The following is a 23,906-nucleotide window of genomic DNA, read 5'->3' as shown; positions in this document are numbered from 1 at the left end:
TATTCAGTAAAAGCAAGAGGGATTGCTCGCCTAGAGAGAAGTCTCCATCTTGTCGAGGATGGCGCGGGTAAACTCGTGGGTGGTCGACTCGCCGCCCATGTCACGGGTGCGGTACTTGCTGTTTACAGTTAGATCAAGTCTCAAAAACGGTGTGCAGAACTTACCCCTCGGCAATGACGGCGTAGACGGCCTTGGAGATGCGGTTGGCGTGGTCGTCGAGACCAAGGTGGCGCAGGAGCATGGTGCCGGACAGGAGCATGGCAGTGGGGTTGGCCTGGTCCTTGCCCTTGATGTCGAGACCGACGTGGCGGCAACCGGGCTCAAAGACGGCCACCTCGCGACCCATGTTGCATCCGGGCACGATACCGGGACCACCGACCAGCGCAGCACCAATGTTGGAGAGGATACCTCCGTACAAGTTTGGCATGACCATGACGTCGAACTGCTGGGGGCGCGAGACAGCCTGCATGGAAGCGTTGTCGACAATCATGTCGTTGGTCTCGAGGGTAGGGTACTCCTTGGCCGTGGCGTGGAAGGTGGAGCGGAACAGACCGTCAGCCAGCTTCATGATGTTGGCCTTGTGGATGCAGGTGACCTTGGAGCGGCCGTTGGCGAGGGCAAAGGCAAAGGCGAACTTGGCGATGCGCTCCGACTTGGCGCGGGTGATGATCTTGAGCGACTCGACGACGCCCTCGACGCTCTGGTGCTCGAGACCAGAGTACTCACCCTCGGTGTTCTCACGAATGATGCACAGGTCGACGTCCTTGTGGCGGGTCTCGTAGCCAGGGATGTTCTTGATCAAGCTGACGCTGGCGTAGATGTCGAGCTCCTGACGCAGAGCGACGTTGAAGCTCTGGTGACCCGACCTGTCAATGGGGGTGTGGAAGATACCCTTGAGACCCAGCTTGTTGCGCTTGAGCGAGGCGACGCTCTCGCGGAAGGCAGCCTCGGCCTGGGCGACGTTGCCAAAGTCGGACACGGCGACCTGATCCCACTCAATAGGGACGTTGTCGGCCTTGAAGATGGTCTTGACGGACTCGGTGATCTCGGTACCGATACCATCACCGGGGATCAGGGACACGGTGTACTTGCCGCCAAACTGGGAGGGCTTAAAGATGTCGGACTGGACCGTCGCGAACCCGCGAGCGGCGAGCGGCTGCTGGACAGCGGCGCAGCGGAGGGCCTGTAGGGTGTCAGTCGAGCTCTATCAACGCTCAATGGCTGGTGCTAGACTCACCTGCGCCGTGCGAAGAGATCCACGCGACAGCATCTTGGGCTGATCGAGATGAGCTGGTGGCAGAGGAAGAGCGGGTGGCGTCGGATCAGGTGCGAGGCCGGTCCAGTTCAGGGCAGGGCAGTCTGAGTCTCAGTCGTCGTCGTCGTCGGCGGCGTCGTCGTAGGTCGTCGTCACTGGCACACGAGGGAAAAAGGGAAGGGAAAGGGTTGGATCGGTCGGAAGAAGTGAGGAAGAAAATGTTGGAGAAGTCCGTGGCTTGGAGCAAATCCCGCAGCAACGGCCATACAGACGCGCTCCAGCCTTTTCTCTTTGCCCGAACGACCGACCTGCCCGTTTCCCACTGGAAGCCGCTTTCAGTGGGGCGCCGTCGACGTCTCTCGGCGCAAGCTCGGTTTGCGATGCGGAAAACGAGCCCTCGGCCGAGCACGTTCCTCCTGCAATTGGTGCTCGCGCTGAAGCGTTTTCACATGTGGATTAATTAGCGTACCGCATATTTTAGGACCAGCGTTTCTGTTGACAGCAGCTTGTGGCCTCGAGAAAACTGCTTACCCTAGGACTGGTACCACTTCTTGCTTCCAGGGTGGGCTTTGCCCATTCGCACCTCCCAAATATTTGACAACAATTGTAGCAACAACGCCAGCGTTTATATTTGTATCGCGCGCTGGGTGGCGATAAATATCAACCAGCCGGAACTCCAGCCCTGAGCCCATGGCCCCTGTCCTTTGGCCACCTATTATATATACTTATACCTTTGTCATCATCATTATGATCATCATCGTCCGTGTCATTGCATATCCTCTTCATCGAGCGGCTCAACTCGGACCAGTATCTCCTCCAGGAGACCCTCGAGAAAGCTGCCAACCTCTCGACCCATGCCCACAGGTTCCGCCTTATCATAGTGGTCAATTTCCTTGCACACATGCGCCAGCTTAAAGACCAGCTTCCGCACCCTCTCGTGCGCAGCTTCGGCGCGTTGCTGCTCAGGAGTCTGCGCTTGCCCTGGAGGACACAGCTGTTGCACGCGAATCTGGCGCCGCTTCAGAGCCTCCTCTAGAGCCGGGAACATGACATCATTCAGCGCATCCAGCTCGCCATTAGGATTCGCAGGCGCGGGTGTGGGGAACGAGTTTGGCGTCGTTGATATCTCGGGCATCGGTAGCGGCTTTTGCGCGACAGAAGTCTGAGGAATGGGTGTTGCTCTCGGCATGGACTGTGATGGCACACGCTGCGGCGCTGGTGATGCACCTCTAAACGGCGGTATCTCTTGCAAGCTCAGCGAGGGAGCATGAGCAGTTGGCGAACTGGCCTGTGACTGATGTGGAGGTGGTTGGGGCTTCTCAGGCGTTGGTGTTTGCGAATTCTCCCCACGCAGCGACGGAGCCAGATTTAGGTTGATCATCCCCATGTCCCTCTGCAGCTGTGCCTGAAGCTCTCGGTCGTAGTCTGGGGACGCTTGAAGCATGGGTGGTGCGTATTTGTGGGGTCGTGGTGTCTCCATGGCATCTTCTCGTGGCTTGGCCGGACTAGCTGGCAAGGGCACCTTTGTCGGTGACATTTGGGCGGGCACAGGCTTCCGCACAGGGCTCGTCTGCCGCGATGTTCCCGTATTGCTACCCGCCTTGAGGGTGTCATTGGGCTGAAGCGCAAAGTCCCTATTCTTGATGGGACTCGGCTCACGCCGCCTCTCGCCATAATCATCCGCACTTTCCGGGGTGCGCGACGATCGCGCGTTTGTGCCGTTCTCGTTCAGTGGATTGAGCCCCGGCCGGTGGAAGAGGCCACCTTTGTCTCCAACCAGCTTGACAGTGCCAAAGTCCCACATGTCCTCGTTCAGTCTCTCGGGCTGGACGGAAGCTTGGTTGTGATACTCATCGTTCTCGTCGTTTTCGTCATTCTTATGCGTCGCTGCCCACCGCGTGTGACGCTCTATCAGCTCGGTGAGGTATGTTGTCTTCTTCGCCCTTCTAATAAAAGGATGCCGTAGTAGATCCTTCGCTGTAGGCCGATCCTTGGGGTCACGTTGCAAGCACAGCTCGATGAAATCCTTGAATGCCTTTGTAAAGTTGCCTTCTAGCCGTGGGGGTGGATTCTTGGGGATGAGGAAAAGCACCTTCATGGGGTGTATGTCCGCATATGGCGGCTCGCCGTTTGCCAGTTCCAAGGCTGTGATACCCAATGACCAAATGTCAGCCTTGTGATCGTACCCTGACTGCTTAATGACCTCGGGCGCCATCCAAAAGGGAGTTCCGACAAAAGTGTTTTTTTTCGTCATTGTCGCTGAAAGCTGGCCCGAAACGCCAAAGTCGGCGAGCTTGACCTGACCTGTGGACGCGAGCAGCACGTTGGCAGCCTTGATGTCGCGATGGAGCTTCTTGTCCGAGTGGAGATACTCCAGGCCCATGAGAAGCTCCCTCACAATGATCGCAATGTAGTCCTCCCCAATATTGCCAGGTTTCATCAGATCGGCGCAGCTCCCTCCCGAGCAAAACTCCATCACAATCCATAGCTCGGCGCCACGTGCGTATGAACCATGGTATTTTGTTACGTATGGCGATTGAAGTTCGGACAATATGGCGATCTCTTGGATAATATCCTCGACCTCGTCTTCTGCGCTTTCAATATCGATAATCTTGATGGCGACAGCTTGGCCGGTCCGTTTATCGACGCTACTGTTGTCAGCTGGTCCTTTGACTCGTAGAGTGCGCCAGCTTACCCTTTGTAAACCTTGCCAAAGCTACCCCCGCCTGAGAAAATCAGTCTCTCTGTCGATTTGGCACCATGCTTCAACATACCAATGCAGTACTCTTTCGTGTACAGCTGCTGCGGGTCCATGGCCTCGCTCTCCTCGCTCGCCATAGTCTCGCGCCGTCGATCGTTGTGCAAGGGCGGTTGCAGGAACTCTTTCAGCGATTGATCGTGATCTTGAGTTGTTGGAGGAAGAAAGGTCGGCGGTGAATGCTGGGGCAGTCGGACAGGTAGCGGCCTCCCCACCCAATTTCGACTCGAGGAAACAAAACAAAGCAAGATTCCCAGATCTGACGCCACGCTAGCCAGGGTAGACGTAGACGTTGCAGGATAGCGGGAAACGGAAAGACAACGCGGCGGTCGATGCAACAATAGAATCGACGAGTAGCCGCAGGGTCGGAGATTTGTTTACGCCCCCATACAAATCACAACAGATTCGCAACAAAGGCGGTCGAGGGGTCAACCAGAAAAGGAACGGGAGAAGGCGGTGGTGTTTTGGGTCGCAGGAAGGCGCCCGCGTGCGAGGTCCAATTGATTTCGTGGTCCTCACGTCGCCCGCGCCGCATGGAGGGGCAGCGATATTTCTACGTACCGAATACACGGGCAGCGTTGCGCAGTATGCTGTACTGGACCGTAGTGACAATTCATTGGGCACAATCTCACAACTTCGATCGTCTCTTCATACATACTAGTAGACTTGCAGAGCTTCGGTTTCTTGATCACAACCGAAAGCTCGCAAACACGTAACGCCAAGGCAAGGTATGAAGTCACTTCTTGGCTTTGACTTCGGCCAAATGCGGCTTAGCGCACGCCTCGAGACAATCGTGCAGGGAGAGGCACTCACTTCCTTTCGTCACAAGTCTTTAGTAACCAATCGGTAGACAAGAAAGAAATTGGTATTCCCTCTAGCCGGTCTATCGAAACCGAAGCAATGCCCTCAACTCCAAATGTCTGATACCTAGTCTGCCGAAAACCTGACCTGCGTGGGCGACCTAAGGTATGCAGAGATGGGTCTTGTTCTCCCTGGGGCTGTTGTCTAATTACTCCTCAATAAACTCGATCATGACTGTCCCTTGTTTCAAGCCTTGATCCACAATCGTGGCCTCCAGATTCTCAATGAGATCCTGTCCCTGTGGCATCTTCTTCAGTTCAAACTCGACACCCTCCTTGCCCTCCAAAGGCTCAGCCTTTAGCCACTCGTAGATCCGGCGCACTGGATCATTGAGATTGAAGCGACGAATCACGCGACCAGTTGGATGACGGAACTGGATGCGCGTAGTGGTCGCTGGATTGTTGTCTGGCTCTGTGTGTGGATTCGAGCTCGAAATCTTGGAGAATGCGCTCTCCGCTGCCACCGGCTCCGGCTCCGGCACTTTCACTGCGCTCGTGCTCGCTGACCCAGACTGTCTGGTTAGAGAGTCCGGATCGTAAATGTTGGCTGTCGAAGAAGAACCACTACTAGTTGCAGCACCAGCCATGCTGTTCTTCAGCGCCATCTCCAACATCTCCTCCTCCGTCATGCGGTCGACGTCGATGGGCTGTGGTTTCTTGGCTTCTGCGTGGGTGACTGGGTTCTTGCTGTTCGCTGCCAAGCTGTAACGGTCCAGAAACTCGGCGACCTCGGCGTGGAAAGTGGCAGCTGATGGGAAGGGCCTCCCGCTCCAAACCTTGACCTGCTCGCCTGTTCGGGGATCGATGATGGACACATGTGGGTAGTTGTCGGGGTTTTCGTGGGTTCGCCCTGGGAAGTAGAAATTGATGTACTCGCCGGCATCGTGAAAGTCCTTGTCGTACTGCAAGAACAGGAAATGATCCTTGATTAGCTCCTTGACCGCTTCGTCTTTCCAGATATCTCGGTTGAGTGCCTGGCAGTTGAAGTCGCTCATATCCTGCAGGTTCACCATGATCCAGCGCTTGTCCTCCTTGCCCAGCGCGCGAGCGTCATCCCATGCCAGGTCGCGCTCCATGATATCATATGGTGGTCGAAAAAGATCCGCAAGACGGCGCGTGTGGGTGCTGCCTTCGCCATCACCACCTCGCACGGGCTCCGTGTCGTCCCAGATCCGCTGTCCAAAGGGCCCTCCGGAGCGACCTAGTTCTTATTAGTTCCGTTTTCTCCTCCGGCTTCAGAGCTCTTACCAGGAGCAGCCCGTCTGCGACGTATTTGCTCGAGAAAGGCCGCGTGGGCGCCACCGTCATCCTCCTCGTCTGCCCATGCCGGGTTGGGTGCGATAAGTGTTTCGGTCGTCCGCCCGATCGGCGCCCGAACACCATCCTCGCCCATACCACCTGCTCCTCCAGACTGGCCGCCACCTTCACCGTAAAGTTCGTCCTGTAATCGTCTAGCCATTGCCTCATCCTCGTCTGCTTGTGCCATGGCAGCCGCTCGTTGCGCTGCTTCTTGATCGTCGTCCCGATCGCTTTCATCGTCTACTTTCATTATATCGTCGTCATCGCTGTCGATTTGAATGATCTCACGGGACCCTTCTCGTGTTGTTGTGGTCCCACTGGTGGCTGCAGGTCGAGTTGGCACGCTAGTCTGCACGTTGGAAGCAAGCTCGGGGTTTTCGAAGAACAGCTCGATAGCTCGTGAGACATCATTGTTCGATAAGTTGAGGAATCCTTGCGCCACTTCTGTGCTTGCGCCCGTGATGCCACAGAACGTGGATATGGATTCTTGCTCCATCACGGCGAGCTCGTGTCGGATCGCGGCGGCGGGGTAACGATGTGTGCGAAGGTTTGGGTTTCGAGTCGCGTCGACAGCACTGAAGCCAAAAGCCCTCTCTCGTGTCTATTATTTGCGGCGCCTGACTTGTGTGGACTGAAGGTTGAGGAGACCCTGAAATCAGCTGTGGACCGACAAGATTGCCCCGCTGTTGGCTTTCCAAGTTGAAAGTATTTCGGGGAGTCCGTCCAGCGCAGTCGAATGGTGAGTTCGTTTAATATAAATCAAACGCGTATCACCCTGCTCAAAAGGGACTTGTTCCTTGTCTGCTGTCGTGATATTTGGATGGAAGGGGAGAAGATGAAGGCGACTGAAGGTTGAGCATGCGAGCAAGCAACAAATGCTGATGCTGAAATCAGAGCTTGGCAGGCAGGCCCGGTGACGTCGGTGCGGTAACGTTATATGCGATACTTTGCCTACCCTGAGCAGGCGAGTGGTTGATGCTTTTGTGCAGCGATAGGACAATGCCCACTTTGTCATCAACCGGAATTTGGCTGTATTTATTCACATTCTATTAAGTTTTGATTCAACCAGAATGGTGAATAAGTGTGCTTGAACAGTAAAAATATTTTTGGACGCATTGTGGTGTAATCAACATACGACGAAACTTGAGGTAGACTGCAGCAGAATCAACAAGCATGTGTCTTTGTACTTGAACATATGGCTGATTGAGTGAATTTGTCCTTCTCAGTGACTTAATCACTTAGCTTTTGCATTTCAATCATAGCGTTATGGACTGCGTTCCGATCTCACGTGTTTAAGTGCGCAGCGCGCCATTCCCACACGTGCCGGCTTAGTCACCCAGTACGCTCATGCAACGTCACCGGATTGCTGGCTGATGAAGGCGAGCACCTGCACTATGCGAGACTATGCCATCTTTCCTATTCTCATGTTGATTTCCCTTTCACCAGATTCAAACAATGGCGGAGTCTACGGAGCAGCGCGAGCTGCAGCTCGTGGAAAGCGTCGAGTTTAAAATCCTCGCAGTCGCCAACAAAGAGCTGAAGCTCCACGAACTGCTCCAGCGATATCTACCGCCCGTCATACTCAAGGCAACAAGTGAGCATGATACAGTCAGAGCCAGAGTCATACAGATCCTAGGGCGCCTCAAGACATTCATTCAGCCTCCTCAGATTATCTTGCCGGTGAAAGCACTTGTGCAACAATACAAGTCGCAGGATTCGCTGGTCGTCAAGCACCTGGATTTGTCTTTCATCGAGCACAGCATCGAGCGTCTAGATGACTATGAGCGGCGTGAAATACTGCCTGTAGCGCTGCCCGGGATCTCACAAGACATCGATACCCCGCGTGCTGGGCCGTTCTTCCTCATAGTACTACGTCTCCTCCTCGACGCACAAATACCTCCCCGCGGAAGCAAGGACGATGAGGCGTTTCGCCAAAACGTCGGGCTCGACGACCCTAAAGATGCTCATCATGTCGCCCATATGATTGGGCTTTTTATCCGCCTAAGAACCCCAACAGCTTCTCAGGATTGGACACAGGCGAACCCTAACTGGGAGGCACGCATCCTCGATCTTTTTGCCGTGCAAAATTGGTCTTCACTCAAAATCTACCAGAGGCTGTCAGAGCTCAAAGCTAAGCTCGTGGCACTTTTGGCTAGTGGCGCATTCACAGATGAGGAGAAGTTCTTCCCGGCGTTGTTGGCAGCTTCGAGCTTCGATAACCGTGTTGCATCCGCAGCGGAGGAAATCATCAAACGAACTTCTGTCTCATTGGAAGATGAAGCCTTGGTGACCAAACTTTTTGAAGCCCACGCCACACTCCCAGCAGCGTATCGAACTCGAATCTTGAACATGCTGGCAAAGTCATCGATCTCTACGACCATGTCTAACAGCATACTGGATGTCGTGAACCTTGATTTCATGTCAGACGATGCTGCTGGTGCGCAGGTAGCCCTTCAGCCTTCCAGTGCACTTGAAAAAACCAAGCTGCATAAGGCTCTTTTCCAGTACTTGACATGGGTGGCTCGGATGGGACCGTCAAAAGATGACTTCACCATTGCGCCCCAACTCATACACAAAATGACTGCCTACGTCAACAGTCAGGGATGGCCATCACCCGACAATATTAGCCACGACCAGGTCCAGCTGCGGTCTAGGGCTTACGAGACTATTGGCATGCTTTCTCGTAGTGCCGACATGCCTGTGCAAGAACGATTGCAACTTGCACAATGGCTATTTGATTCACTGTTAAAGGATCCTACACAAGAAGCTGTTGTCAATATTGACGGTGCTCTCTCGACCTTGACCGCGAACGTGCCGCCTGAAGTTGGCGACAAGAGCGAGTACTTGCAGACCATGCTGCTATCTTATATGCTGTGGGACGAAGACTATCCCATGGACGCCAAGTATTTCCCAGGGTACATGAGCAAACAGGGTCCCCCCATCGTACGAAGCACGCGTCACGCCGTGGTCAAATGGGCCAACCAATGTTTATCATTCTCCAGCGTGCTAGGTCGGTGGATAGATATTCTCGCGATTGGCATGGGTTCGGCACAGGGTCAGGGGAACAAGAATGACGTTGTCGAGCAGGGCCACAAAGGCCTCGATCCCTGGACTTACCGTGTCCACAACGATGCAACACCTGATCTGCCTGACTGGGAAGAAATGGTTGTCATGTACTTTGGGACGCGCATCACGCCCGCAAGCTTCAGCCAACCCGGGTCTTTGGAAGAGGTCAATGACACTCCAGAGTCACTGCATCGCAACTTTAACGGGCCGTACCTCACTGCCGTGCCGGTCGCCTTGCAATACATCAAGCGCATGATGTTCTTGTCCGCTTTGGGGTCCGATTTTCAACTCGAACCGAATTGGATGGAAAAACTCGACTCCCAGGTTGAGACAAGTGTGTCTGTTCGCGAGAAGATCAGAAAGTACCTAAAGGACCCCGACATTGATAACGGATATTGGCTCTTGTACCTGAATGCTTGTCTGTCGGGCGCCCTGGAAAAAGACAGCCAGATTGTGGAACCATGCTTGCGCTGTTTCATTGATGTGGCCTCTCTGGCTTCTGGCGGCGGCCTGGGCTACCTCGCGAACAAGGCAGAGGACCTACTATCCCTTGTCACTTCGAACAGAAAGGAGGTCAGGCACTTGGCCGCGCAAGCTTTCGGCATACTAGCTTCACACCCAATCAACGACGAGAGACTTGTGAAAGATTGGAGGTCCAGGTTGCAACAAAGCTTCACTGGCGCAGAAAAGGCCGTTGGCTCGGATGTGAATGCAGCGGAAGGTGCTCTTATGGCGTTTGGGTTTCTCTGTTCACGTTCAGTGTACTATGACCGTCCACGCGCACATGAGATTACCTATCCCACAAATTTTCTTCTCAGTGAGACAGGCCCAAGCTCGCTACACGAAGCTGCGTTGGAAATGTTTCCTCAACTATGGGCTGCCGGGCTGGCTCTGCCGCCTAATGAGGGTGATGCAGATATCAGCAAGGTAATTAGTAGGCTCACAGCTCAGGCGAAGAAAGGCAACGAAAAGGCCATATTCGCTCTTGGCAGGTTGGCTATCAGCCTAGAAGACAACGATCAACCCGCCAGAGACGGCAACCCCCTCGCCGAAGGCAAACTTGGATCCATTTTCAAAGAATTGTTCGCCCTCCACGAGCTCAAGCGCACCGAGGTTCAGTTCTCCGTTGGCGATGCAATCTGCGCAGCGGTTGCTCGTTGGGATTCGAACAGTGTCAAGCTGGGCCTCGACGTTGAGGCCCGAAACGAGGACTTTCAGTCAGGCATTCGCACGGACATGGCGAAAGCAGTATTAGACAAGCTCTTCACTGACTGCAAAACTACCAAGCCTTCCTTATTGAAAGCATCCGGTATCTGGTTATTCTGCATCGTGCAGTACTGTTCTGATCTGCCTGAGATCCAGTCGCGGCTGCGAGAAGCGCAAACCGCCTTCATGCGTCTGCTCAGCGCCCGGGATGAGCTTGTCCAGGAAACGGCTTCGCGTGGACTTTCGCTTGTGTATGAGCGTGGAGATGCCGATCTCAAGAGTACACTGACCAAGGACCTCGTGTCAGCGTTCACAGGCAGCGGAACGCAGCTCAAGGTTGAGGAGGAAACGGAACTGTTCGAGGCTGGAGCCCTGCCAACGGGAGAGGGCAAGTCTATCACGTCGTATAAGGACATCGTCAACCTGGCCAACGAGGTGGGCGATCAGCGGTTGGTGTACAAGTTCATGTCTCTGGCTGCTAATGCGGCAACATGGACGACACGTTCGGCTTTTGGTCGCTTCGGATTGTCCAATATCTTGTCCGAGTCAGAAGTCGACCCCAAATTGTATTCGAAGCTGTATCGATACCGCTTTGACCCGAATCCCAACGTGCAGCGATCCATGGACGACATTTGGAAGGCTCTTGTCAAGGACTCTGGGTCTGCGCTAGATGATCACTTTGATGCGATACTCCAGGACTTGTTGCAAAGCATTCTTGGCAAGGAATGGCGAGTTCGCCAAGCGAGTTGTGCGGCGATTTCCGATTTGCTCCAAGGCAGGCCCTTCCCACAATACGAGGCACACTATCAGGAGGTTTGGGCTAAGGCGCTGAAAGTCCTTGACGATGTCAAGGGTAGCGTGCGCGAGGCAGCATTGAAGCTGTGCATGGCCTTGTCAACTGGCCTTGTGCGACAACTCGAAGAGAACAATTCGAGCGCCGCCGCAAAGGCGATGATGAACGAAGCATTGCCATTCTTGACCTCCGAGAAGGGCATGGAAAGCTCAGTGGACGACGTCAGGGTCTTCGCCACAATCACGGTGATGAAAATTGCTAAGCGTGGAGGTGACGCCCTCCGGCCATTCATCCCAGACATGGTGCCGCAATTGCTCGGCCTGCTGAGCACTATTGAGCCAGAGCAGATCAACTACCACTATCAGCGCGCGGGCGACGACAGCCGGGACAAGATCGACAGACTCAGGTCACAGATGGTTAATCAGTCTCCCATTTCAGAGGCGATCGAGAACTGCCTCCGCTTTGTGGATGAGGACGTCATGATATCGCTGGCACCCAAGCTGACAGCGACGATTAAAACTGCCATAGGGATGCCGACCAAGATTGGTTGCAGCAGAGTTCTAACAACCTTATTCACCCGTCACGCTGCTGATATTGAGCCCTTTTCTGCCGGGCTACTGAAGCTCATGGAGAAGCAGATTCTTGATAAGAATGACGAAGTTAGCCAAGCATACGCGAGGGCAGCAGCGTACATTATGCGCGTTGTGTCCGATGCTGACAAGACGCGTTTCAGCCGGCGGCTCGTTGAAATGTACGTGCAGGCGGAGGAAGACTCCCGCCGTCAGAAGATCGCGGACGTCGTCCTCTCACTAGCCAAGCTGTCAGCGGATCACTTTACCGCGAATGAAACAGAGCTTCTCCCATTCGCATACTTGGGACTCCACGACATCGACCAATACACAAGCAAGGTCTTCAAGGAGGTGTGGGAGCAACATGCTGGCAGTAGCAGGACCGTCGTTCGTTATGCCCCCGAAATAGTCAAGTTGGCCGACGGGTGCCTCGAGACAACACAATGGGGTCTTCGCCATACGGCAGCCTTCACAGTCGGTGCCATGGTCGCGGACGTCGCAGGTGCCAGTGATGCAACCGGTTCCATCAGCGACACCAACTTGAAACTACTGTGGCCAATCTTTGACAGGGTACTCGCACTCAAGACCTTTCCCGGCAAAGAAAAGGTGCTCGAGTCATTTCCCAAGTTCGTCGAAAAAGGCGCATCGTTGCTCGAGGACCCAAAGATTGCCGCGCAAATGCAGAAGATTGCACTGCGAGAGGCCAAGCGTAACAACGAAGAGTACCGAGTGCACGCTTTTAAGGCACTATGGCAGTTTATCCAAGCGAGAAACAGTCCAGAAGACATGCTGCAGGATGTGATTGCCATTGTCACCCCCTGGTTGGACGACTTTGCGGAGGACAAGATGGAGATCGACTCCAAGGACACGAAAGAAGACCTGGCATCGAAAACTGCCACCAACGGCTTCCAGTCTATTGCCAGGGGCTACAGTCGACGTCAATTACAACGCGAGCCTAGCACAGTACTGGCCAAGATCGTCGACACACTAAGTCCCTACATGTCGAATCCCAAGTTCTTCGCGATCAAGCGCGAGGTGTGGTATGACGCTGTTCTCGATGCGATGCAAGCAGCAGCCGAGCAGTCGAACCCCCCTGGGGAAGACAATGGTACCTCGCTCAAATTCTTGGAGAGTTTGGATGTAGAGCAAGCCGAAGCTGGCAATGAAGGCCAAAGGGTTCGACGCGCCGAAGCCATTGGGGCTGTAGCCAAAGCTATGCAGGCCAAGGTGTTTGGACCTGATGGTCCCAGTATCGCGGCATTTGAGCATCAAGTGCAGATAGCGGTGGGCAGAGAACGAGCGCTCAAGCCGCAACGCGCCTTGAAGGAAGCAGCAGAGGAGCTGGGCAAAGCTATGCGATCCTCGTAGATGCACATGTGTATTCAGGAGATAGAAGAGATATACATTTAGCTGATCTTAATTGCGCCTGCAACCGCCCCGTTCACATGCCAATGCGTTCTCGACCACATGCATTACAGACTCTTACGGATACAAAGCTGTGATATTCCTCTTCGACCCTGCGCCCTCACTGTGACGCGAATGCACGTGACTCCAATCAATGACTCCAATCAATGACTCGGATGACCCATCCATCCCGCCAGGTCTGCCGCATCGCCAAGGCTTGCCCGCCAGGAGGACTCAAGGAAAGGAGGGCCCGCCTCCAGCCAACGCGGCTGCGATTGCCCTTGCATTTCATTCCACGCGGGCAAGGTCGGAAGCTTCGGGATCCTGTGGCCCACTGCGCCCATATTGCCTCCTGCGTATCATCACCGTGCCAGGGGCGGCGATGCCGATGCCGGGCGGTCGGTACCAACTAATACATCGGTATCCGTGAGGGGGATAGCTTCAGCTCGTTGAGACCAGAAAAGTCTAGTGAAGAAGGCCGGTGCAGAACGGTCCCCAGACTTGCCAGCTCAACAAACGGTCAAGACGGAAAGCTGCTTGACAGATCCGGGGAATGGCTGATGCTTGCAGCGACTCGTCGATCTCAGACACACTGCTCGCGAAAAGCAATCTAATCACGTCCTCGTGTTCTTACTGGCTGCTTCCAAATGCCAGTCATCTCCAGAGACTAACGACACACCCGGATGGCTGCTGAGCAATTGTTCCAGGTCACCCTAGAGCGCGAGCGTGCATTGTAGATCCTCAAGGGAACATGGTAGTTAATAAGCTCTTGCTCGTGTCACGCAGGATACTACATGTACCAGCTCGACGGTGCCCATCAACAAATGTATCAACAAGCTCCAACGATGTTGGTGAGCAGGGTTCTTAGCCCTGTCGCTGCGCAGCAGCCAGCCATCCCCTCAACTCTCCACAAGATAAAAGTGATGATCACTAATAACAGCAGCCAAGTTTTGGAGTGGTGAGTAGTCTCCGCAAGAGGGTCAACATGCCCTCATACTGCATATCGAGCTGCATGAAATCATCGATAGCTTCCACGATTTGTTTGCGACCTCGTGACGGACAGGACGTGCCATGCAGCACGTAGATAACAACAGTAGGACTGACACACAATCGTAGTGGGCATGATTGTTTCCTTGGATCTGTGCAAGCAATCGGCGTTTCATTCGCCGATTGTGCAACTTCGGGTGCAGGCGTCAGCTTGTTTCGATCCTCTACGAGACTGGCTAGACTACCCTACTACCCGAAGCATTGCAGACGGCTTCGCGACATGGGATAGCGACTGAGACATGATGAAGTTAACGCAAGCGCTGCTAGTATCATGCCACCGAGACAGCAAGGTTGACCTGTCTTTGTCGTTCATCTCGCGCCATTCCACGGGGTTCGCCGGCATGATCGAATTTCCAGAATCCTATGCGTGGCTTGATGCGGTTTTCTGCCAGCCCCTGCTTTTGCTCTGATTGATCATCGAGTCGTTTTTCTTTGCTTGGCCAACGGTGCCGTGACGTCAATCAGGTTCTCTTCGCTGCAGCTATGCCAACGAACGAAATACACGTAGATACGTAGTGCACGAGACTGGCTGAAATTATGACCCTGAACCCCAGACGCGAGGAAGCTGCTTGTGTGACCACTTCTTATTATTGTCAATGCATCGCATCCGTATCGGCATTGCCTGTTGTCGCATGGTGCCCCGGCCAGCACGCCTTGCCTTGCCTGGCAGTCGCCGTTGTCGCTGGCTCGCGGCCGACGGCGCGCCATCACGCTATGACCTCGAGAAAGCGAGGCCGGCGCTGAAAGAGCTGCACGATTGCCATGGTTTGTATCCACCTGAGGACTGCGCTCGCAGGGGACACGGGAGGTGCTTCGACCAGTGAGGGCTGTAGACGTCGCTGTAAGAATCCTTGAGCACCAGGGCGAAAGAAAGCTAGTGGGCCCCTGTCAAATTCTAATAAACACACGGCCCTGGCAGAAGTGAAGTTGTCATGATGCTCTCATGGAGGGGAATACGCACGATACCTAAGGTAGTGGTAGTATTATTGTAGCGGCCTTTCCAGTCCCAGCTCTACTAGTCATTCGTCAAGCAACAGGATGCCTGCATCCGCATGAGACTGAGGCTCGAAGCTGCTGTGCATTCCAACGACTGGACGAGAATTAATTGACCTTGCTAGTAGATACTTTATTCAGAGCTCGCACAGATGCGCCTGCCTTACCTATCGTCGCCAATACGTTGGCACACAATGATGGACAGAAAACGCAGGACGTTCCTGCCATGAAATCCTGTCCATGACTGCTGTATCATCCTACCGTTTGCCGGAGATACTCACAATGTATCCATCACCATTGAATGGCAGGAAGCAACCCGGTGAGAGTGCTCCTGCTCTGAGTGCGGAGTTTTAGCGACACCCCCACCCTCCATGAGCTTCGAGTCCCGTCTCCAGTTCTCGCAAAAAGTCCAAACTCTCGCAAGCCATCATGCTCCCCACCATCATCGCCCAGCCCAGCGCTTCAACAACTCCAAATGGCATACGTCGTGAACAAAGTTTGGACTTATTCGACGCCGCGCAGATGGCCGTCCAGTCGAGTTGGCGAGCTGTCAAGTAGGTACGCAGCCCTGTCATGGTGACTTAAGCCCCTTGATGCCCACAATCTTACAAAGTTGAAGTATTATATGAGTTTGGACCCTGTTTTATGTTCTCTTCCTCTCTGGCATCGCTTCGTGATCGTTCCGTTCAAAAATTCTCATCCGTGCCGTTTTGTTGCCCCTCCAGCACCGATACCGCACTCGGGCATCATCACATACATCATTTGTTGCACTGATCTCAAGTTCTGCGATTGCGCCTCAACCGCGTCCGTCATTCAACAAACACCAGCCATCTACATCATCACTTGGCTTACTACTGCAACTCTTGTTGTTGTCATCAGCGACATTCGTTACACGACGCAGCCTCGAACGGTGCTCCAAGCCTCCAACAATCCAACAGCAACAAATCGAAGATCCCCTTGCGTTTTGTAGCGCCTCTGACTCCAACCACCCCCCCCTTGCCGACCACGCGCTCCACACTTGGCCCAAGTCCCCGCGCGACTCAGCCCAAGGCTGTGCTCACTGCTCTTTTGTGCGGTGGATTGCGTCGTGGCCCAAGCCAGACCCAGCTGTGCGGCGGATCTATGGGAAAAAAAAGCTTTCGCCCGTCATCTCAGTTGACTCTTCCCTCTGTCCCCTTCTCGTGAAGCTCTTTTGTTTCTCTAACCTTCTTCACATCGAATTCCTTTTCACGTCACGGCTGCCACGGTTTATTCCCTTGCGCTTGTTTCGGCGAATTGGCTCAGTGTCCGTTGTTTTTGCCGGCGCACAAAAGTAAGTGCTTCAACTCCAGCCCCTCCCAGACCGATTTTTTTCGACTCCGTTCTCCATGTCCTCCCTCTTGCCCTGGCACCCTCGACATCCCGGTGGTATCTTCTCCGCGACGCCGACGACATAGCCATTCGACGCAGTACACTACCGACTTCTCCCCCGACGGAATTCCCACAATGACGAAACGATGGGCGAACACGGCGGCGGAGTCTGTGACGCGCATGGGCGGAAGTGGGCGGACATTTCGAGATTGGAAAGGATCGCAGGCAGCATGAACGACGAACCGAATCCCGCAATGTATACGATTCAAGTGGCACAGCAAATTGCTCGCAGCGGCAGCCGCGAGCCGTGACTGCTATATCAAGAGTAGCTCTGTAGCTCTCTACATCCTAGCCACGACCTGCGCAGCGGATCTCCAGAGGAAATTGGGCGGCGAAATGAGGATTGCGCTTGCGATGGCGTGGACTCTTGACGATGGCGCGTCTGATATACGGTGGCCAACTCGGACGACGACGAGAACTCGACTGGGTGACGCGCTGCTGGCGAGGACTTTTGTGCCGAGAACGGGCAAGGCCAAGGAATCGACGAAGAACATCATTCGAATGGTACTGAACGAGTACCTCACAATCGGCGACTCGCGGCAACCCGAACTTGGAACTGGAGAAGATACCACCGACAACTATCTACACTTTTATGCACGTTTCTTGACGCTACGGAAAGCTGACTTTCAGGTTGTCGTGATTTAGCAGCGCGAACAACACTTATTTTCGGAGTCTCGGCTTTGGGTTTGGATACTAGTCTTCGCGATCTGTTCCACTCCCGACTTCGCCTTCAACGTCTGATTTACGGTCTTTTTGGCACGAGGTACGTTGTGTGGAGAACGGAAGCAGTGACGGCCCTGCGTGGAGGTTATGCTTGTTTGTATCCGCTGCTGACGCATGAGCCCAGATCTCACGATTTCCCACGACAAATCCTAAATTAAAAGCTTTCCGCTTTGAGTTCTTGCTTCAAGGTTTGTGCTTTTCCTGCAACGCACACACGCTGATAGTGTTTGCAAATGCTGTCGGGAGAACTGTCCAATTGACCGGGAGTAGTCACTCGAAGTTCAATCTTCCCTGCGAAACTTCTTCATTGCATCTACGTCAAGGTTAGTCAGAGATTCCTCCGCTATGCGCTTGATGTAGCTTTGTTCGTTGGTCGGCTCTGGTGATGGGGAAAAGGGGGTGCTGCTACATCTACTGCCTATTCACCGCCAGGATCAGACAATTTTTGGAACCAACGCTCTCTTTCAAGTGGAATTTTCGAGATTGTTTGATAGCTACAAGCGGTCGAGAACTTGGATTGATGGCACCCTGCAGCGGTAGCTGGGGGCTTTATTTGCCCTTCAGCCCGCGCTCACTCTCGATCACAGGCCATCCATCCGCAGGCCACTATCATTGCCTTTGGCCTATGAACAAGAGCTAACCAAGTTATCAGGCCCAGGCTACACTAGCATCTTAAGCAACGTGAAGGAGATATCTTTGGTAAGCATTTGGCACTTTCAATACTTCCCTCAGCCCCAACCCCACCGCTCATCGCATTTCACTTCATCGCATCCGGTATATCCTACTTTCCGGCGAGACTCCTTACGCTGGAGAGCACATTCGCAGAGAGGTATGCCTTGGTTACAGGGCTGTTGCGCCTCGTCTAGTTGCCGTCTCTTCACGCCACGTGACCCCATGGGCAAAAATCAGACGGCTAGATGGGGACCCCTACATCCCAAAAGGGCCGGCCTCAATGACGCTCTCGGTGCTGTGACTCGTCTGTGTGACCAGATGAGCACACAGAATGTACATGCTGAGGACCTGAGGGTCAGGGCAAGGTCACCACTCGATGAGGCGTTGAAATTTACAACACTCCCTCAACCTTTCCTCGTTCTCTTGCCGCTACTGCACTTGGATTATCCAACATCTTCAGTTATTCTTTGTCTATTTTTGCGCTGGTCTTGAAAGCTTCTGCACGCATTTTATCAGTGACACGGTTCAACACTCATCGCCCAGCGACTTCGAACATGGCTTCTCAAGACAGAAAAGCTAACGACCTCCAGGTCATGGATCCCTCATTCCCTAGCAACGGCGGTGCCTACTCCAACGGCACGCCCCCTGGTGGCGACCCCAACCAGCCTCCTCCCGGCAATGGCGCTGGCAACGGCCAGGACGTTCCCAAGACCACCCTCTGGATGGGTGAGCTCGAGCCATGGATGGACGAGAACTTCATCAAGGGCGTCTTCATGTCGCAACTGTCTGAAAATGTTAATGTCAAAGTCATTCGCGACAAAAACTCTGGGTATGTGGAATGTTCGTCGCGCGGGCTGAACGAACACTATGCTTACAGACTTTAGTAATGCCGGCTATTGCTTTGTCGAGTTTGCGACCCCTGATGCTGCGGCTCGTGCGTTGAACTTGAACGGCAGCGCTGTTCCCAACTCTTCCCGTCAATTCAAGCTCAACTGGGCTTCTGGTGGTGGTCTCGTCGACCGTCGGTGAGTACTCCTCCTTCCCGAATCACAATTTTCCATCCCGCCTTCCTGCGTACTCGGATTGTTGGCCGTTGCCACCCTATGGCACACACTTGTTTTTCATTCGTGCTCGATACTATCGATCTCTTCCATCACGCTACCATCCATACACTCTTGCATCATTGCGCACCATATTTCCGTTGACCACAGACTGACACCATTCCCAGCGAGGACCGTGGACCTGAATATTCGATCTTTGTCGGCGACCTTGGCCCCGAGGTCAACGAATACGTACTCGTCTCGCTCTTCCAAGCTCGCTTCCCATCGTGCAAGTCCGCCAAGATCATGACGGACGCCATGTCGGGTCAGTCTCGAGGCTACGGCTTTGTCCGTTTTGCCGACGAGACCGACCAGCAGCGCGCTCTTGTGGAGATGCAAGGTGTGTACTGCGGCAACCGCCCCATGCGCATCTCTACCGCAACCCCCAAGAACCGGTGAGCTCCCTCATCCACTAGGCCGCGTCCCAGACACTGACATTTTCAGCAACAACCATGGCTTCCCCGGTCACGCTCATCACGCTAACCCCATGATGGGCGGGGGCATGCCTCAACAGCACATGTGGGGTGGCGGTATGGGCGGAGGTTTCCCTGGCGCCTACGGTGGTGCTGGCGGCGGTGGTGCTTTCAACCCTGCCTCGCAGATGAACCAGTTCACCGATCCCAACAACACCACGGTCTTCGTTGGCGGCCTTTCCGGCTACGTCACCGAGGATGAGCTCCGCTCCTTCTTCCAAGGCTTTGGCGAGATCACCTACGTCAAGATTCCTCCTGGCAAGGGTTGCGGCTTTGTGCAGTTCGTCCACCGCCACGCCGCTGAGATGGCGATCAACCAAATGCAGGGCTACCCCATTGGCAACTCGCGCGTCCGACTCTCCTGGGGTCGTTCTCAGAACAACTCCGGCGTCGGCACCCCTTACCGCCCGGCACCTCCTCCCCCTCACTACCTTGGCATGCCTGGTCCCGGACCCGGGCCTAACGGTCCTGGTGGTCCTGGCGGTCCTCCTGGCGGCCCCCCTGTCGGCCCTGGCGCCTTTGTTGGCGGCCACTTCCCTGGTCCCCAGGGCCCTCCCGGCCCTCAGGTCTAAAGTAGGTTGCTCCCCTCGATGGATGTGCTTGCCTAGAAGTCAATAGGCTAAACTTTTATCCTAGCCTCTACGAGTAAACTTTGGCTTCGTCTTGTTCACGCTATGCTCGTCATGATGATGACTGGCTCGCCCGCCCGATGCGCAATATGGGGCATCATTAGCTTTTTTTGAACTTTTGCCACGACAGCAATATGGGATAACATGACTGCGATTTCTTCCGTCCCAAGAGCGCCATCACGTTTGTCACGTTTTTGCACTATCAAACTTGGGATTCGTCACGACACACCTACGACAGGCTTTCCTTGAGTCTAGGTATGAGCTGCTTTCCTGGCGTTGGAAGATCTAGAACTGGTTTGCGTGCAGTCAATTGAAAAATCCGTTACTTTTGCGTTCTGGCTACCTTTCTGCATGCGTGAGTGCAATTCTGGGTTGTTGTGTTCAAGCTGTGTTGTTTGTGAATGTGTTTGCATTGTGCGTTTGCTTTCGATGGCTTATGCTTGGCTGCTCTTGTCTCGCGTACTTCAAGCTTGTGAGCTGACGCCAGCCAGTGGATAGAGCGCTACTCGAAGCATATTTCTTGCTAACGTACGTTATAGGTCTCTGACGTGAGGGATTCGAGCGAGCCGACGAGGTGTTGCCATCCTCATCGGAGACGCCCTATGCGTGGCCTAGGGCCTGTCCTTGAACTGCTTGATCACCAAAGTGCAATCCTAAGTTGGCTTTTGGAAGAACTCGGACAACAGAACCGACGGCTTGCAATTTCATCTGGCTAAGGGGTTTCGGGGGGTATTATCGAGATTTTGCGAGGACTAAATGTAGTTTTAGAATGTATTCAGCCGTCCACTCGACCTTGGGAGTCCCCGCCTGGTGCCCCAGATCAGCGAGATGGGGGGAACCTTATATGTATATATATATTGATCCGCACGGTGATGATGTCTACTCTAACTAATGACCATAGATGACTACTGGAAACCACTTACAAGACCCGTCTTCGAAGACGCGTGTCTCATCCTTCGTCCTCCTCGGGCGGGCTTGCCCTCTCCTTCGCGAAGAACTGCACAACCATGAAGAACTGCTCACCCAACGGTATCTGTACCTGCCACATAACTTCCGCTGTGATCCTGGCTGGACGGGGTCCAATTGTGGCAAGCTGGACTTGCAGCCCGTGGAGCGCTGGACGGGATGTAACAATACGAACTACCCCAACCCGGAATTCTATCGGAAAGGAGGTGACAACTCATCCTGGGGCGGCTAGATTATTCATGATCGGGAGGAAAAGAGGTAGTTCCACTTGATTGCAAGCCAGGTCAAACATGGCTAGACTCCGCCTGGCGACCTTTCAGCCAGGTGATCCAGAACGGAGCCTCGAGGACCTTTTATCTGGAAGCAGACTTTGTTCGATACTTTTCGTCACAATCCGACTCTTCTGTGGAGTCCAGCCGACGAGACGTATCTCATACACTTCATCGGACAGGATTGGGAAACCGTGCCGATCGACAAAGACTAACAACACGATATCCGTCAGCACGTCGCCTGATTTGAAAGAGTGAACGGAGCAAATACCTCTCATTGGCAATGTGACAAGCCCCATCGCCTGGCCCCTGTGGACTGAAGACGACCATACACCCAAGATGTTGCTGGCCTCCGAGAAGAAGAACATTTACAACTGGCATTACGAGCTATGCAGGGTCATACAACCTGACCGTTGAGCCCGGGCGCTTTAGTAGAGGCTAATAATTTTCTTATAACGTTACCCTTTGATAACTAATCGACGTTCAAGGATACGCCCGTTTTATTAACGATTATACAATATGACTGTACTGTGGATCCTTGCTCGTGGATGATAACCTCCAAAAACGGAGATTATAGGCGTCTGTCCTAGATACCTATTCTTCTACTTTACGCTGTTAGTATTCTGATAGCAAAGAGTCCTAAGGGGCCGATCAGTAGTTGGGTCGGTGACGACTAGCGAATCCCGGCTGTTGTATGTTCTTGCTCCCTTTGTGCTTCCTTTTTGCCCTTAAATAAGTCTTCGCAGCCACTGCCATATTATCAGCGCATGGACATGCTAAGGACGGACTCGTGTACCTCTAGAGGCCTCTGTGCATGTTCACCTGGTCCATTGGGGACAGCACGGCGGTTGAGCAAGACTTCTGCAAGGTCCCTCTTAGACTCTTGCAGCTCCACGACTCTCTGTTTGATAATGTTAGTGCGCAGGCCCCATGCGACAGAGCTCAGTCTCCTACCTCTTCGAAGGAATCTTCGACGATGAATCGGATTGTGGTCACGCTGCGAGTCTGTCCTATGCGATGGATTCGTGCTAGCGCTTGATCCTCCACCGTCGGGTTCCTAGAACGTCAGCCGGAATCACATCCTCTGTGACCTTTGGTAGCTACCAATTTGGCTCCATCAAATAGGCCCTTGAGGCTACAGTCAGTGTCAGACTGCAGAAAGCATACATTAGCCTACCCGTGCGACGGTGGGGAGTGGGTTGTGTCGGATGCCTACCCAACTGCCCCGCACGACAACGTCAAGAGCAACACCTTAGCAGAGGCATCGTTACGGAATTTGTCGATAATCCCCTTTCTATCCTTTTGCCGTACTTTGCCGTCGAATCGTAGGCAAGAAATTCCTGCCTGTCTTAGTCCGATAGCTACTATATCGAGCGTCATTCTCCATGTGGAGAACACAACACTAGTGAAAGTGAGCCTTCAATGTTCGACCATTGCCATTCTGGCTCAACTCACCATTTCACGTCCTCTGGTTGTCTCTGTATATCTTCCAGAAGAGCGGTAACTTTCGTAGGCAGACCTGTCGTGAAACCAAGTTCGAACCGATCTATCGTTATCGTTGACGACTCCTCCAGCATAGAGGGATCTGTAGACACCGGGGCCATCGGACACGGCGGGTCGTGGCCGCATAAAAAGCTTCCATCCGCGGCCAGGCCCTGAGAGCATGTGGAGCAAGTGAATACCAGACACTGAAAAAACATTGACGCTGGGGGCTGCACCAAATCTGTTTCCAGGTTCCCTTCCATATCGAGTTCATGTAAACAAAGTTGGCATTGTACTTGGCCAGCCCCGCGCTGCAGGTTGAAGACTCGTTGTGCCGTGGAGTGCCAGTCGCCTTCTAATATTTCTCGGTGTTTTGAGAGCTCGTGTCGAGCAGGATAGAGATTGCCAATGTTGCAGACCATGCGCATGGCCTCGATCTTCTGGAGAACGTTGACATAGGACGGAGTGCTCTGCGAGTCACCACGGTGGTGTAATGCTGAGTCAATATGATCAATCACATGGTGCCTGATTTCGTCATAGAGTTGTCTCTCCGCCGGACTGAGTCGAATCGCAAGCTTGGTATTGTCTCTCGGCGGCAATTGAAGTGTTTCCTTGGGTCGACGAAGGAGAAGGCAGACCGAGAGTCGTTTCAGTCGCTTCACGGCCTCGTCAACTTGCCCGGACTTCCATAAATCCGAGATGTCGGTGTCGAAGGCTTTTTTCCCAGAGTAAGGATAAACATTCAAGAATCTAAGCAGTGTGGCCAGATCCCCCAATTTGTTCTGGATCGGTGTGCCGGTCACGGCCCACCTCGAGACGGAGTGGAGGGAACAGATTGCACGGGCCATCTGGGACTCGCTATTGCGTATATAGTGCGCTAGGATTCTACTCTCAGACGCTGAAAGAATGCAATCGGACCAGGAGACATACCT

At 53.8% G+C, this 23,906-nt stretch overlaps 5 protein-coding genes across 5 annotated transcripts; 2 read left to right on the top strand and 3 right to left on the bottom strand.

Moving 5' to 3' along the window:
- Nucleotides 1–30: 30 nt before the first annotated feature.
- Nucleotides 31–1,270, bottom strand: J7T54_001551 (uncharacterized protein; the record flags this gene model as incomplete). The annotated part of the gene is made up of 3 exons (XM_051510338.1): nucleotides 31–118; nucleotides 165–1,183; nucleotides 1,238–1,270. 3 exons carry the CDS (start codon nucleotides 1,268–1,270, stop codon nucleotides 31–33), a joined length of 1,140 nt encoding a protein of 379 aa, XP_051358750.1.
- A 751-nt stretch (nucleotides 1,271–2,021) lies between these two features.
- Nucleotides 2,022–4,093, bottom strand: J7T54_001550 (Serine/threonine-protein kinase-like protein; the record flags this gene model as incomplete). Its single annotated transcript, XM_051510337.1, has 3 exons — nucleotides 2,022–3,903; nucleotides 3,951–3,981; nucleotides 4,030–4,093. 3 exons carry the CDS (start codon nucleotides 4,091–4,093, stop codon nucleotides 2,022–2,024), a joined length of 1,977 nt encoding a protein of 658 aa, XP_051358749.1.
- Nucleotides 4,094–5,022: 929 nt separating this feature from the next.
- J7T54_001549 (uncharacterized protein) lies at nucleotides 5,023–6,668 on the bottom strand (the record flags this gene model as incomplete). The annotated part of the gene is made up of 2 exons (XM_051510336.1): nucleotides 5,023–6,074; nucleotides 6,122–6,668. 2 exons carry the CDS (start codon nucleotides 6,666–6,668, stop codon nucleotides 5,023–5,025), a joined length of 1,599 nt encoding a protein of 532 aa, XP_051358748.1.
- A 959-nt stretch (nucleotides 6,669–7,627) lies between these two features.
- J7T54_001548 (Proteasome component-like protein) lies at nucleotides 7,628–13,174 on the top strand (the record flags this gene model as incomplete). Its single annotated transcript, XM_051510335.1, has 1 exon — nucleotides 7,628–13,174. One exon carries the CDS (start codon nucleotides 7,628–7,630, stop codon nucleotides 13,172–13,174), a length of 5,547 nt encoding a protein of 1,848 aa, XP_051358747.1.
- A 5,435-nt stretch (nucleotides 13,175–18,609) lies between these two features.
- Nucleotides 18,610–20,200, top strand: J7T54_001547 (uncharacterized protein; the record flags this gene model as incomplete). The annotated part of the gene is made up of 4 exons (XM_051510333.1): nucleotides 18,610–18,884; nucleotides 18,940–19,080; nucleotides 19,284–19,550; nucleotides 19,600–20,200. The coding sequence occupies 4 exons, from the start codon at nucleotides 18,610–18,612 to the stop codon at nucleotides 20,198–20,200; spliced, it is 1,284 nt and encodes a 427-aa protein (XP_051358746.1).
- Between the last annotated feature and the right edge of the window lie 3,706 nt (nucleotides 20,201–23,906).

The sequence above is a fragment of the Emericellopsis cladophorae genome (genome assembly GCF_022114955.1).
Source record: "Emericellopsis cladophorae strain MUM 19.33 chromosome Unknown NODE_92_length_55358_cov_115_213889, whole genome shotgun sequence".
In the NCBI taxonomy this organism is placed as follows: Eukaryota; Fungi; Ascomycota; class Sordariomycetes; order Hypocreales; family Bionectriaceae; genus Emericellopsis; species Emericellopsis cladophorae.
The sequence above is the reverse complement of the archived record's forward strand: the minus strand, read 5'-3'. Positions and strand labels throughout refer to the sequence as shown.